The sequence below is a fragment of the Poromitra crassiceps genome, assembly GCF_964638095.1.
Source record: "Poromitra crassiceps genome assembly, chromosome: 12".
NCBI classification, from domain to species: Eukaryota; Metazoa; Chordata; class Actinopteri; order Beryciformes; family Melamphaidae; genus Poromitra; species Poromitra crassiceps.
The window spans coordinates 8,228,871-8,243,870 of NC_139632.1; the positions used below are offsets into that span (position 1 = coordinate 8,228,871).

The window sequence follows — 15,000 nt, forward strand, 5'->3', positions numbered from 1 at the left end:
AATAAGCACAGAAATGAAATATAAATGTAGATCACTTTTGAAGACTTTTTTTTTTTTTTTTTTTTTTTTTTAAGGTCCCTTGAAGATTATTTCATACCTTTGGCTTATTGCTATTGGACGCGCTCAAAGCACGGCGGTTTAAGGCCGGAGGATTACTTAACCATGTTTAGCAGGCACCGCAAAGGCACGCATCTTAACCTCCTGCTGGAAAACATGGCTGTATATTGCGTGTTTTTGTCCGTTTGGTGGGAGGAAATCACCGATAATTTATTTCTTCGGTTCTGATCCTCAGAACTCGGATCAAAGTAATTAAATCACATTTTGGCAGGAAATCAAAGAGCGAGCGTTTGAGTTAGAAAGTTAGTCAAAGTGAGTAGGAGTTTACCGTGCGAGAGGAGCTCAGATGTCAAAGCGTTGCTTGATTTAGTGCTTGTTTGAGAAGAATAAAAAAATAGGCTTTCCTCCCTCTGCCAAACGATGGGATCCAGCCAGCTTTACTGTAATAGACGTAATAGACGGGCCCTTTTTCATTATTTTCCTGACTCCTGTTCATCTGCTGCATTTTTTTTTCTTCGTCTTCTTCTTCTTCTTGGCTCCTCGGCTCCTCAGTCGTCTCGTTCTCTGCTTCCTGCACAGACTCAGTAGCGACGGTGTAGCGGTGTAGCGGGAGGCAGACAGACAGAAACGGTGACATCTGTCACTGCCAGGAGAGCGACGGAGGGAGAAAATGAGAGACAGGAAGCCATGGAGAGAGAGAGGGAGAGAGCGCCTTTTTCATTCTCACCTTTCAGTTTCCCATTAGCCCGACAGCGAGGAGCTAACGAAGGTGCGCCGCCAGAATCTGTTGCTCTTGCTATCTCGTGACTCTGGGCTCTCCACTGTGTCCTGTCAGGCCTGGGGAGAGAGGCTGGCAGAGCTGTCACACTTTTAACACGGCGGGCCTGTTTACACACCACTTGAAAAGATCTCATTGTGAATCTCTACATTTTTGAAGGTGGCCTCAACAAAAAAGAAGCTGCTTTCGTACATCAACATACATTTGTGTGTGCGGAGCTTCAAATCCTCTCCAAAGTGGAGTTGTTGGATTCAACGATCGATGCTTCGGGAACAGTGGAATTATATTGAGTAGCTGACAAAAAGCATACTTAGTATCTCACACACCACCAGTCAAATGAATGCAATATGCCAGCCATTTTGCGAAAAAAAGAGAGAGTAGCTTATAAAACCGCCTCTGAGCCAAATGTGGCGCTTCTATGGTCAAAACTGGCCACTGAGTTGTTGTAAATAGTCTGCATCTGCTGCGCTGCCCCTCTGAGGGGTCACAGTGAAGAGAGCGAATGACAAATTGATAAAGCCATGAAGTGAGGTACCATCCATTCATTGCTCCCCATGGAACTTCCTTTCGGGGTAGACGGTACCGAGGCTGTAACCGAGATCAGAGGCTCGCCCCGGCTCCATGACCTGAGTCTGGCTGTGTTTGGGTTCACCTTGCTTTAATAAACACCTAGACGCAGAGAGAGGCCCCCGCTGCCCCAAAGCAACGCGCTAAATACCTGCAAGCGTACCTACGCGCACGGGTTCCTGTGTGTGTGTGGACGCGGGGGGCTCGCCCTCATCATGTGTGTGTGTGTGTGTGTGTGTTTCTGTCCCAAAATGAGCCGCTCTTGGTGCCCCCCCGAGCCCCCCCCCCCCCGACCCGAGCCCCACCCCTCACCCAAGTGTCCCGCAGGTGCATCTCCATTCTGCAGTGCCCCCCTCAGCCCGGCCCCGCCCGCACCCCAGATTTACTGCCCTGACACAGGAATCCATTAAATGCTGTTTAGGGATCCCAGGCCCGAGCCCCCTCTCTCAAATCTCTTTCATTATGGCTGCTGGCTACCATGGAGGGGGGGAGCGGGCTCGTCCAATCAGCACGGCCGCCACATGTGTTCGTGTTTAGCCCCGTGGCTGAGACGCTTAAGTGGCCACTGCACACATTTCTCCTCCGCTGACTTTTATGGAGAAAATGGCACTTTAACTCTTTGTGTTTTTGTAATAGGGTGCGTATGTGTGTGCGTGTATGTGTGTACTGTGTGTGTGTGTGTGTGTGTGTGTGTGTGTGTGTGTGTACTGTGTGTACTGTGTGTGTGTGTACTGTGTGTATGTGTGTGTACTGTGTGCGTGTGTGTGTGTGTGTGTGTGTGTGTGTGTGTGTGTGTGTGTGTGTGTGTGTGTGTGTGTGTGTGTGTCTTCCGTGGCCGAACACAGGCCCTAAATGAGGCCAGGCCAGCCACACGTTACATTCCGCCTGTCTGGCTGGCACTGTGCCGGCTAATCAAGACCGGCTTTGGCTCGCCTTTCCGATGCCCACCTCCCCCCCCCCCCCCCCATATCCCATCATGCTCTCTGGGGCTTTGAGGAATCTCTCTTCACCTCTCACTATTTCTATCTTCCCTCCCTCCTTATTTCATTCATTCCATTCTTCCCCTTGTTCATTAGGTCAGACTGCGTGTTTTAGCCAAGCACCCCTTACAAGATAGAAAATATACCGGGGTGGGGACCCCCTCATTCTGATTTGTGATTTTGGGGCTAAGCTTAATTGTTTCCACGGTAACGTGCTTGACTTTTTAAATTGATAGGTTTGTTAGATTAGAATGTAATCCATCAACCATTTTAGATTTAAAGCATAAAATATTTTCGTTGAACTATGAAGCTTTTGCACACACAAAAAAAGTTTGTATTTATATTTTCCTGAAAACTTTTCGCGGACCCCCTGGCAAAGTGCCACGGACCCCTGGGGATCCCCGGACCCCCATTTGAGAACCGCTGCATTAGGTCTTCAATGTTTGACTTTCTTTTGTTCTTCCACTTCTTCTGTCTCATTCTCCCACTCTCTCTCTCTCTCTCTCTCTCTCACTCTCTCTCTCTCTCTCTCCCACTCTCTCTCTCTCTCTCTCTCTCTCTCTCCCACTCTCTCTCTCTCTCTCTCTCTCTCTCTCACTCTCTCTCTCTCTCACTCACTCACTCACTCACTCTCTCTCTCTCACTCACTCACTCACTCACTCTCTCTCTCTCACACTCACTCACTCTCTCTCTCACTCACTCTCTCTCTCTCTCTCTCTCTCTCTCTCACTCTCTTCAGCTCCGCCCCTCTCCTCCGCTCACTCAGGCGGTTGTAAAGAGCCCTTCCTCAGTGATGGGCTTTGATAATGTGGCAAACATGAGTTTATAGAGAAACATGCAGAGACCCACAGAGAGGCGGAGCCAAATGGGGGAGGGACCGTGGGGGGGTGGGGGGTGGACCGCTCTTTTAAGAATGAGTAACTTTCTAATGCGAATGCGCATGAAGATAGACTGTTAGCATCGCTACTAGCATAGTTAGCTGTAGCCCATTATGGCCTGTGTATATTTATGGCTAGCTTTGGTACGGTAGCTGCTTTGGAGGGACATTGACTGAAGTGGAGGGATAGAAAAGGAGGCATGAGATGGTGGAACAGACACCGTGCTCAGAGATGAAGGACGCGTCAAGAGGAAAGAGTAAGAGACCGAGCCTAAGATAAAAGTGCGCAAAATGGCAAGGTTGAGTACATTTGTACAAGAAAGTGTTAACACACACGCACGCGCACGCACACACACACACACACACAGGGAGAGAGGAACACGTGTGTCGTAGTGGAAGGCATGTTAATAACCGGCCTGGGGCAGATCTGGGCTCCCATGGGGAGGCCCCGCCCCCCCTCCCCTCACCCCCCCTCCCCTCACCCCCCGCTCTGTAAAGCCTCTCTCTCTTCTTTAACCCGCCCATTAAACATGGTACACAGGTGGCTTATTAAAGCCTGTGTCACACAGCTACAGTACTGATGCTTCACTGTGACACACAGCTACAGTACTGATGCTTCACTGTGACACACAGCTACAGTACTGATGCTTCACTGTGACACACAGCTACAGTACTGATGCTTCACTGTGTCACACAGCTACAGTACTGATGCTTCACTGTGACACACAGCTACAGTACTGATGCTTCACTGTGACACACAGCTACAGTACTGATGCTTCACTGTGACACACAGCTACAGTACTGATGCTTCACTGTGACACACAGCTACAGTACTGATGCTTCACTGTGACACACAGCTACAGTACTGATGCTTCACTGTGACACACAGCTACAGTACTGATGCTTCACTGTGACACACAGCTACAGTACTGATGCTTCACTGTGACACACAGCTACAGTACTGATGCTTCACTGTGACACACAGCTACAGTACTGATGCTTCACTGTGTCACACAGCTACAGTACTGATGCTTCACTGTGTCACACAGTAGGGCTGTCACTTTTTATTCGAAATTCGAATTTAACTTTGAATGTGGTGGAGGGGGGGCATGTTCGAATGTAATGGACCTGTTCGAATTATTGATTTTTTTTAATAAAAAAAAAAAAAAAGTTTTCTAACTTAGCATCGATGCTCACGGGACTTACCCAGCTATCGTCATTGCCTGCTTACTGCTGCTTGCTGGTAATGTTAATCCCATGTCAGAAAAAGTCTCCAGATTTGTCTCGTTAGTCTCTTCTGTGAAAGATTGTCTCCAGGAGGGTCTGAAAAGTTGTCTCGAGTTGGATGCAGCCAAGTTTGTGAGGCAGTGTTGTGACTGTGAGCGTCCAAGCTAACACAGCAGCGGAGAGGAGCTGACTGACTGGACCATGAGGACAGCTGAGGATTTTTTTTTTTATATTCGTTTAATATTTTATATTATATATATTTATACGATGTAACCGGCAGGCGCGGACTGCATAATCGGGCCTCGCCTGCGATTTTTTTTTTATTAACCAAAATTAACCAATGTTCGAATATATTCGAACATTTTGCGGGCAATTAAAGTTCGTTCGACATTTATTTTGGGAAAAAGTGACAGCTCTATCACACAGCTACAGTACGCACACTGATCTTTCACTGCTCCACCATGACAACACACCTTGGCATCATAACGTTTAGATGATGTGTGGTGATGGCACTGACTGCGGTTAGCCTTAGCCTAGCTACAGTAGCTGTGCGTGATTCACACACAACGCCGTGTTTGATAAAATACTCCGGGGGATTTTTAAAGAGTTTTATCCCTAGACCCAAATTTGACAAATTTAGTCTCTACCCTCGGGGTCCACGAGCTCATTAAAAAACAAGCTCACACTCTTGTCTTATGGGGACCCACCAGGAGCAGACCTGCATCTTATTCTTCCTATTGGGTCTCATGCCGTGGTTTCTAGGAAAGGCTGTAGCCTACTTCAGTATGCACAGAACAGCATGTTCTACCCAGGCTGCAAACACGTTACGCTTATGAGGAGCCCGCTGTCTTTGATCTGAGACACTCCCCATTACTCCACTTTACTGTTTTAGCCCTTTGTTTTCCTGATGTCTCCTACAACCGTTTTGCTGTGTCCTTCTCATCAACACTGTGTCCTTCTCATCAACACTGTGTCCTTCTCATCAACACTGTGTCCTTCTCATCAACACTGTGTCCTTCTCATCAACACTGTGTCCTTCTCATCAACACTGTGTCCTTCTCATCAACACTGTGTCCTTCTCATCAACACTGTGTCCTTCTCATCAACAGCAGAACTTCGGCAAGTCTCCGGTGAGCGTGGGCAATCGGGATCTGGGCCCGGGGTTTGGAAACGACGACGATGAACTGGACTCTGCCAGCAAGTAAGGCCGGACTCATTTTTACTTATGTCATATTGCACCATAATACCTTTTTTGTTATTTGAAATAATTTTCATATATATTTTCATATATTTTCAATATGGCAGTATGTATGCCACATCTAGATATGATACTGTACAGTGTATGTTTAATTTTTATTGACCATTTGTTCAAGAAAAAAAACTTACATTTAGAGCATTTTGAAAAGTCCATTTAATTTCCAAGCAGTCAATCCTCTTTATTCATGATAATACTGCCCCCATGTGGACAGAGTTAGTAACAGCATAAACAGAAATGTTCCTTAGAACAGGCACATTCTCATTCACATCCTCTTATTGTTGATCTGTTCTCAGTGTCACTGTACAGTGCATTACATGTGTGATGTATGGCTGGCCTCACCTGAAATCCCTACCTTCCCTGGAGATAGGATGTTCTGTATAAACCTGAGCGTAAACAGATCCTCTCGGCCTGTGACGGGATTGATTTAGTGCTGTTCTTCACGTCTCTTGTGATCACAGAATCTCGTCGGAGGACAGCGGTGAGCTTCCTTCCTACACCGAGGACAGCGATGATTCCTACTCGCTGGACCTGGACATGGACTCTTCTCGCGCCGGTCAGATGAATCTACTGGAGGAGATCCTGGACTCTCTGAACACCACGGCCATAGAGCAAGGCAAACTCAGCACTGCCAAGAGCCTGGACTTCTTCAGGTCCATGGATGATCTAGACACCTACGCCCGGGTATGCAAAGGGAGGTGGGAGGGGGATACACAGTCAGTAACTCCCTATATCACCGATGAATGGGACTTTACATTTTAATAGATTTTGTTTTGTGTGGAATGCTTTTATCCAAAACACCATGAGGACCATGAGTGCAGCATGTGCTACCCATTAAGATACACAAGAACACTACATACTACAGCATATATTAATACAACTATAGTAATACTAGGATACTTTATGTTTTGATAAGCATCCCTGGAGCTGGTAGGGGTTCCTGTGTGCTGTGTCTGTTAAGGCATCTGTCTCATGGTGTTTTTCCTGTTTGCTGTGTTCCAGAACAAGTCCGCGGCGTCGGGCGAGTCTAAACCCGCAGGTGGGAGTGGCTCTGGTACGGGCCAGGACGACACGGCGCTCCACGGGAAACACCTGCCCCCGTCCCCCCACAGACACCCCAACAAGATCAGCCTGAAGGGGCCAAAGAGCCACACGGCAGCCCAGGACGCCAAGTACCCATCGCAGCATCAGCCCCAATCTGAGCCCGCCCGGAACCGGCCCACCTCTGACCCCGCCCCTCCTCCTTTCCCCCCCGCAGGACGACCGCCAGCGTGCCGCTACTCCTACTCGCCCTCGCCATCCTGTAAAGTCTCACCCACCCCGCCGCCGTCCCCGACTCTCTCCCAGTATGCCTACAACCTTCCATCAAGCTCCTCCCCTCTGCTGGCCCGGGCCCGCGCTGTGTCGGACCTGCAGCCCAGCGGCGCCGAGCCCCCCCCGCTCCAGTGCCAGGCTGCCTCCTCCACCAGCATCCTGAGGAGGAAGGTGCTGTCCAAGGAGACGGCACGGCAGTACCAGGAGAAAGCCATCCAGAGGCAGAGCAGCATGGGGCGGGCGGAGAGTCAGATCAGCCCGGCGCTCGCGGAGGTCCCCCGCAGGGAAGAGGTCTCCGAGGAGGGGGTTCCAGGGCCGGGCCTGTGCCCGGGTCAGGGCGAAGGCTCTGAGGTGGCCGCTGTGGAAAAAGGCCTCCTGGAGGAGATTGAGTCCATGTGTTTCCTGGGCAACGACCTGCAGCTCCCCCAGGGCCACTGCAACTCCAGCAACAGCCACGGCCATGAGCAGGTCCAGGGCAGAGCCACAGACCAGTCCTGAGGGCAGGCCAAACACCGCCCAGGCCAAACACCGCCCAGGCGGCTCGGGATAACAACAGCCAGTGTCTGTCACATGGCCTGTCACATGGCCTGTCACATGGCCTGTCACATGACGCAGGTTTTATTGAATCTTGATCACTGTAATTCTGCGAGTTCAGCTGCCTCAAAGAGCAAGATGGGGTTAGTTTCTTCTTCTTTGAAACACTCCGCCGTCAGAGGGTGTTATGAACCGATCCGATGTCATCGTCTGCACAGGAAGTCACAGCCTCCAGAGCAGGAAGTGATGGGTTGGGTTAGTATTTCTGTCTTATATGGATTTCTGGACAACACTGGTATCTTCATGCGTCGATCTTTTTCCTCTCATAACACGAACGCCGCACAACCAGAAGAAAACAAAGACCAATGAAATGTGATTTTGTGGGAAATATGAGTAGCGGACCGGACCAGTAACGGAGACGGGTCTTTACCTCGTCCTAAAGGAACGCAGACCGGGCTCAGAACCTCGACAGGATTAAGAAGGGATGATCTCTCCTCGTCATGTTAGTCTTCACACTCAGTGTTCCAAGCATTTCACACGATCAAACTGAATTTGCACTTGTAGATGAACAGATAGCCTGATACTAAGATCAACCTGGTACTAAGATCAGCCTGGTACTAAGATCATTTGAGCAACAACAACAAAAAAACATGATCAGAAATGTCAGTCAGCACTGGCCTTTGGAAGTGATTATTACACTGTGTAATATAGTTTTTTCTTCACCATGCCTTAAATGGAGATGTAATTTATTTTTGGCGCTGCGCTGTCTTAATCTGTTAACAGATACTATGTGATCAGAATCATTGATGCCGGGCGTCCGGGTAGTGCAGCAGCGGTAGATTCCCCTGCCTACCAACACGAGGGTTGCAGGTTCAAGCCCCCGTGTTGCCTCCATATAAGCACAATTGGCCCCGCCTGCGGGTGGGAAGACAGATTTATGGGTGCTGTATGTGTCCTGGTCGCTGCATTAGTGCCTCCTCTGGTCGGTCGGGGCGCCTGTAACGGGGGAGGGGAACTGGGGCGGAATAGTGTGATCCTTCCATGCGCTACGTCCTGCCAGTGAAACTCCTCGCTGTCAGGTGAAAAGAAGCAGCTAGTGACTGCAGATGTGTCGGAGGAGGCATGTGCTAGTCTACAACTCTCCCCAGATCGGCGGAGGGGGGCGGAGCAATGACTGGGACAGCAGGGGGATTGGCCAAGTATAATTGGGTAGAAAATGGGGGGGGGGAGGGGTGAATATCCACACAAAAAAAGAATCATTGACGCCATCGGGTCACAAATGCAAAGCTTTTTAATGTGTGACAGACTGAAAAGTGGTGAACAGATTTAACAATACTCACCCAGCACTGTATCTCTGCATCAATAGAGGATAGTTTAATATTATAGATTATATTAGATTGATTAATTAATTAATTAACATTAGATTATATGATGCGCTTTGAGGTGCTGTTTTTAGCATTCCAGATAATCAGACGCTCGTGTGTAGAATCTCTCTTGTGTTTCTCAGGACATGTCTGTCTGTCGGTCCGATGGGGCGGGGGAAACGAGTGCAGGTAGTTAAAAATGAATGACCTGAAAATGCCCATGTCCATCCTCTCTCCCTTCCTCTTCCTCTCCTCCTCTCTCTCTCTCCTTCTCTCTTTTCCTCTCTCTCCCTCTCCTCTCTCTCCCTCCCTCCCTCCCCCAGGAAATGCAAGCTATGCCCTTCTCCTAGGTTAGAGTCCCACTGTAATTTAACCCATTGATACCTGATGCAGGATTTGTGTGTGTATCCCTTTAAGACGCGGTTCGCGGTCTTAAAGGGATACACACACAAGTGAGGGATATACACACAAATGCTGCATCAGGTATCAATGGGTTAAATGCAATGCGTGATGATTGTACTGTAATAAAGCAATAGGGTTCTCCTCAGAGAGCAGCTGTATGGATGTAACGTGGACTAAAGTGACACTTTTCTCTCTCGCCCGTGGAGAGAACACCGCGTCCAGAGACTGTGGTTCCCCCGTGATTCCCTGTGTTGCCACAAACACAGAGGAGAAGAAAGTGTTTTCATGCGCCTGTGTTGGGATGATGATGTTTATGGTGCGTTGTTCTTATGATTTATGCCAGACGCCCGTCAGTGTGGCGGTTTAACAGCAGCACTCTCTCCACTTTTTGAGTGCTGCTCTGCGTTAACGATTTGCTCATAAAGTCTTTGGCACGCGTCTAAGCGCCCAGGAATCGGTCCTAATAATTCCTTTCAAATAATTTACTATGCAAAAACTGTAAAATGGTCCAAACGGTCAGTTTTTTTACAGACCGATTATTACATCAGATTGCATGATTTTACTGAGGGGATAATCAATTAGTTAATTAGTCAAGCTTCATTTCAGTCTATGATGGCTAAAATATGTATGAAAGATATTTGTGTGTGGTAAGCTACTAAGCTAAGCGGAGTGAGAGCTGAAGCATGTCTATATGGGTGTTAATGACTGAGCGTGCCTTATATGAATACCACCCAGGACAAGGTATTCGTACTGATGTCTGCGTCTTTGGGTCATTGAAAAGCGCTTTATAAAATAAATGAATTATTATTATAAGCTACAGTATTAGAGACAGGAGGGGAGACGATGTGTTCGGGCCACTTTAACACAGTTAAGGTCCTCTTTACATTTTCACAAATATTATTTATTAGGACGGAGAGAGCAGACGAGGGGACCGAAGTGAACTTAGGTACTTGAAGTGTTTTCCACTCACTGCTGGTGTGGAGACACACCACTGCCTGTCACCAAGAGAACATCTCTATCGCCGTATTCCTCTTTTTGTACGTTAGTTAGCTACTTTCTTTAATTTGACTATTTTGTGATGATAGTTTGTGGTCTCTCAGTTCTCATTTTATTTTTGTAAATCCCTTGAACATTCATTCTGAGCTAAATGTATCCAAAAGGGTTTCTCTCGTTAAACATCAATATTGATTTCATATTGATGACAAATTATTTTCAGCTATGATGACTAGACAAGTACATTTTTGCCGTCTTGAGTATATTTTACATGGATAATATATGATTGGTGTTGTATGTGTTAAATCCATTAATAATAAATGACACCCAATATTTTAATGTTTTAGATTTTATTTTTTTGGAAGAAAACAATATTTTTTTGATAGAATATTAATGCATGTCCCATCTAAGCATTTGACACCTTCTAATCAAAATGGACTGAGACTTGCTTGCACATGGTACAGCATACCTGCTTCCTGTTATATCTGCATGTACAGTATATGTGTTGTATGCTATGATTTTGTTTTATTTCATTTTTCCCCCCTCTTCCAAATGTGGTCTCTTCTGCGGGTATTAAGAATTGTTCCAGTATTCAGCACAACCATCAAATCATGAGTGATGGAAACCCCATAATTCTGCCTAGCATTGGGGTATGGTAAAAGTACATGTCATCTGCCTTGCATTTTTAGTGTTATACAGAGAACATTTCTACTTTGATTTGTGGGTTTCTTTCACACCCATGACTACTGTCAATCTAACCATAGAGGTTTGTGGGGAAATACTTGAGCAGTGTCTAACCAGCAGCTGCTGTAGCTGGGCGAGGGTGTTGTAACTAGGGTTGGGTACCGAAACCCGGTATCACTATGGTACCGGTAGCTTTACAACCGGCACTACCGGTACCGAATTAAAACACAGATTTAGGGGCCATGCCCGAGCAGCTGAATGACATATCCACCCTCCGGTGCTCCAAAACTGGCACTTGAAATTTTAGTTTTTAGGTTTAGCTCAGTTTAGGCACCGGTACAATTTTAAAAGTATTGTTTTAGCACCAGTAGCAGAAAGATACGAAACGATATCCATCCCTAGTTGTAACGTTGGTCCTGTTTCCACTAATGTTGTACAACGATGAAGAAGTTACTGTCAGGCATTTCAATGTTTTAAGGCTCAAGATAAGAGCTAGGAAGATGTTGGGAACTGCCAAACTGTTGGGAGTTGTGCCTGTGTTGAAGTACGGTAGGTAAGAAAGTGTTGTACAGCTCGCTGTAAACCAGGCCTGCGTGCTGTGAAGCTAGTGTTCTGATCGCTGGATGTCTGTCGCCCTCCTGACTGACTGATCTACTAGGGATGCAGACAAAACGTATGTGTGCGTCTCTCTCTATAGCTAGTCTCTTTACTCTCCTGACAACACAATGTCATGTACTTTACAGTAAATGATCAATCCTGTACATGTAGCCACTCATGATAAGAATGATTGTCCTGAAATTGCAAGACTGGAGTGAGTTGAAGGTGATTGAAATCAGGTAGCAACTAATACTGATTTTTTTTTCTTCTGTATGGGAACACAAGTTAAACTCAAGGCCTTTGGAAAGATATGAATTCAATGAAGAAAGACGCAGCACTTCCTCTAAAAGTGTCTCATGTTTTCAGTATAGTGATAAACTATGAAGTTACATTGGGCAACTTGTCTTGATCCTGTGTTCTGGTACTGTCATGATGATGAACTCTTCGGTATGTCATTTAGTGATCTTCTGGTTCTGGGCACACTTCCTAACTTGCATGTTCTCATTGCGGAAACATAACGTCTTAAATAAACATCTGAGGTCAATTTAATGTGCTGTTGATGAGTAACTTGGTACAATGATACACAACTGTATGCACTGTGAACTGAAAATAAATTATACTATACATATTCATGTTTAACTTTTGACTAGTTTTTTTTAAACATATCTCGAGTATATGGCAAAATAGACGCACTGTCAATGGATTTTAGTGATAAGTCAGCGAGGCATATTCTCACACAGCACATAATACCTAAAGAATGCTGGTTTATTGACTAGTCGAGCATTGGGTTGAATATGGGTTTATTGACGCATTTATTATTAGACAAACCTAGTCAAATTTGTAATAAAAAAAACATCCATTCTTAGCTCTACACTGTTCTTCAACAGGCATAATGGTCCATAGAAATTAAATAAATTAACACAAATCAAAGTACATTAATTGCAAGGTGTCTTCTATTTACACATGGCATCAACAAATGGCACAATTCAATTCACAGTTAAAAAAAAATCAAAATAATTACAATATATACACTTGATTGGACACCTTATGTAGTCATGTAAGAGTCAACCCATAAAAATAACTATCCTCAACTAGTGCAACGACTCTGATATCCAACTCCTTAAGGACATGATTCTGCTAGTAAAGAGCTATAGTAGGAAAAGTCCAGTAGGAATGTTCACTGAAAAATAAATCCGTACTGGCACCACTCAAGAGTAAAGACATGGGTATAGACATGGGAAATACAAAGAACAGGACACACAAATAATTGGAAAGGAATTTTCCCTTGATAAATCAGACCTGGATTGTATTTCATGGGCGAAAATGAAGTTCGTCAATCTATTCACTCGTCAATCTATGGTGGATCTGGATCAGACGCATAGATCTGATACTGGAACTGGAACTACCGCACCAAATCTATGAGTTTAGATGGATGTGTAGGATGGGCGACAGCAGGTGCAGTACATCACAGGAAGAAGCAATAGAAAATGGAATCAACAAACACTGTCACAACATATCATACGATCCTCTACCATAATTATACAAAACACATTTGTAGTTTCAGGATGAACTGAGATGAATGGATGAACTGTTGAAGTTCTGATCCGGTTATTGCAGTCTGGTCTGGTCTGCTTTAGGTCTATTTCTGAGGCCGGCTATAGCAGGTGGATGTGAACATCTCATATGAGTCTCTCTGTAGGTGGCGGCTGGGCGATGCTCCACATCTCCACCCGGGAGCCCTCCTTCTCCTGCCGGCTGGGGCTGTAGGTGCCGCGGGTGCCCCGGCGGTTTAGCGCCACCGCCAGGCCGACGGAGGTCAGGACGAGAGCCAGCAGCAGGCCCACGGACACCAGGCTGATGGGCAGCACCAGGTCAGAGGACAAACCCTCCGAGGTCAACTGGAGGGAGAGAGAGGATCAGTGAAAGGATTGGGGTGAGTTGGTGACAGAGGGCCGTGCCTTTAGCGCAGAGGGCAGTGCACTTTAGCGCAGAGGGACTTTAGCGCAGAGGGACTTTAGCGCAGAGGGACTTTAGCACAGAGGGACTTTAGCGCAGAGGGACTTTAGCACAGAGGTACTTTAGCATAGAGGGACTTTAGCGCAGAGGGACTTTAGCACAGAGGGACTTTAGCGCAGAGGGACTTTAGCGCAGAGGGCAGTGCCTTTAGCACAGAGGGACTTTAGCGCAGAGGGCAGTGCCTTTAGCACAGAGGGACTTTAGCGCAGAGGGACTTTAGCACAGAGGGACTTTAGCACAGAGGGACTTTAGCGCAGAGGGCAGTGCCTTTAGCACATAGGGACTTTAGCGCAGAGGGCAGTGCCTTTAGCGCAGAGTCCCTTTAGCGCAGAGGGACTTTAGTGCAGAGGGACTTTAGCGCAGAGGGCAGTGCCTTTAGCACAGAGGGACTTTAGCGCAGAGGGACTTTAGCACAGAGGGACTTTAGTGCAGAGGGACTTTAGCGCAGAGGGACTTTAGCACAGAGGGACTTTAGCGCAGAGGGACTTTAGCGCAGAGGGACTTTAGCACAGAGGGACTTTAGTGCAGAGGGACTTTAGCGCAGAGGGACTTTAGCACAGAGGCACTTTAGTGCAGAGGGACTTTAGCACAGAGGGACTTTAGTGCAGAGGGACTTTAGCGCAGAGGGACTTTAGCACAGAGGGACTTTAGCGCAGAGGGACTTTAGCGCAGAGGGACTTTAGCACAGAGGGACTTTAGCACAGAGGGACTTTAGCACAGAGGGACTTTAGCATAGAGGGACTTTAGCGCAGAGGGACTTTAGCGCAGAGGGCAGTGCCTTTAGCACAGAGGGACTTTAGCGCAGAGGGCAGTGCCTTTAGCGCAGAGGGACTTTAGCACGCAGAGGGACTTTAGCGCAGAGGGCAGTGCCTTTAGCACAGAGGGACTTTAGCACAGAGGGACTTTAGTGCAGAGGGCAGTGCCTTTAGCACAGAGGGACTTTAGCGCAGAGGGACTTTAGCGCAGAGGGACTTTAGCGCAGAGGGCAGTGCCTTTAGCACAGAGGGACTTTAGCGCAGAGGGACTTTAGCGCAGAGGGACTTTAGCGCAGAGGCACTTTAGCGCAGAGGGACTTTAGCGCAGAGGGCAGTGCCTTTAGCACAGAGGGACTTTAGCACAGAGGGACTTTAGTGCAGAGGGCAGTGCCTTTAGCACAGAGGGACTTTAGCGCAGAGGGACTTTAGCGCAGAGGGCAGTGCCTTTAGCACAGAGGGACTTTAGCGCAGAGGGACTTTAGCGCAGAGGGACTTTAGCGCAGAGGCACTTTAGCGCAGAGGGACTTTAGCGCAGAGGGACTTTAGCACAGAGGGCAGTGCCTTTAGCACAGTGATTCTCAACTTCTCCCCCCCCCCACC

At 47.2% G+C, this 15,000-nt stretch overlaps 2 protein-coding genes across 2 annotated transcripts in view; one reads left to right on the forward strand and one right to left on the reverse strand.

The window, feature by feature from the left end:
* LOC310787018 (uncharacterized protein) overlaps positions 1-7,553 on the forward strand; it is a gene marked incomplete at both ends in the record, with an annotated part of 71,117 nt that extends 63,564 nt beyond the window's left edge. Inside the window, 3 exons of the mRNA XM_083648340.1 lie at positions 5,596-5,687; positions 6,203-6,425; positions 6,744-7,553. Of these exons, the coding sequence (XP_083504466.1) occupies positions 5,596-5,687; positions 6,203-6,425; positions 6,744-7,553 (1,125 nt within the window). The remainder of the gene's footprint in view (positions 1-5,595; positions 5,688-6,202; positions 6,426-6,743) is intronic.
* A 5,755-nt stretch (positions 7,554-13,308) lies between these two features.
* crb1 (crumbs cell polarity complex component 1) overlaps positions 13,309-15,000 on the reverse strand; it is a gene marked incomplete at both ends in the record, with an annotated part of 55,380 nt that continues 53,688 nt past the window's right edge. The window contains one exon of the mRNA XM_083647982.1: positions 13,309-13,527. Coding sequence (XP_083504108.1) covers positions 13,309-13,527 — 219 coding nt within the window. The remainder of the gene's footprint in view (positions 13,528-15,000) is intronic.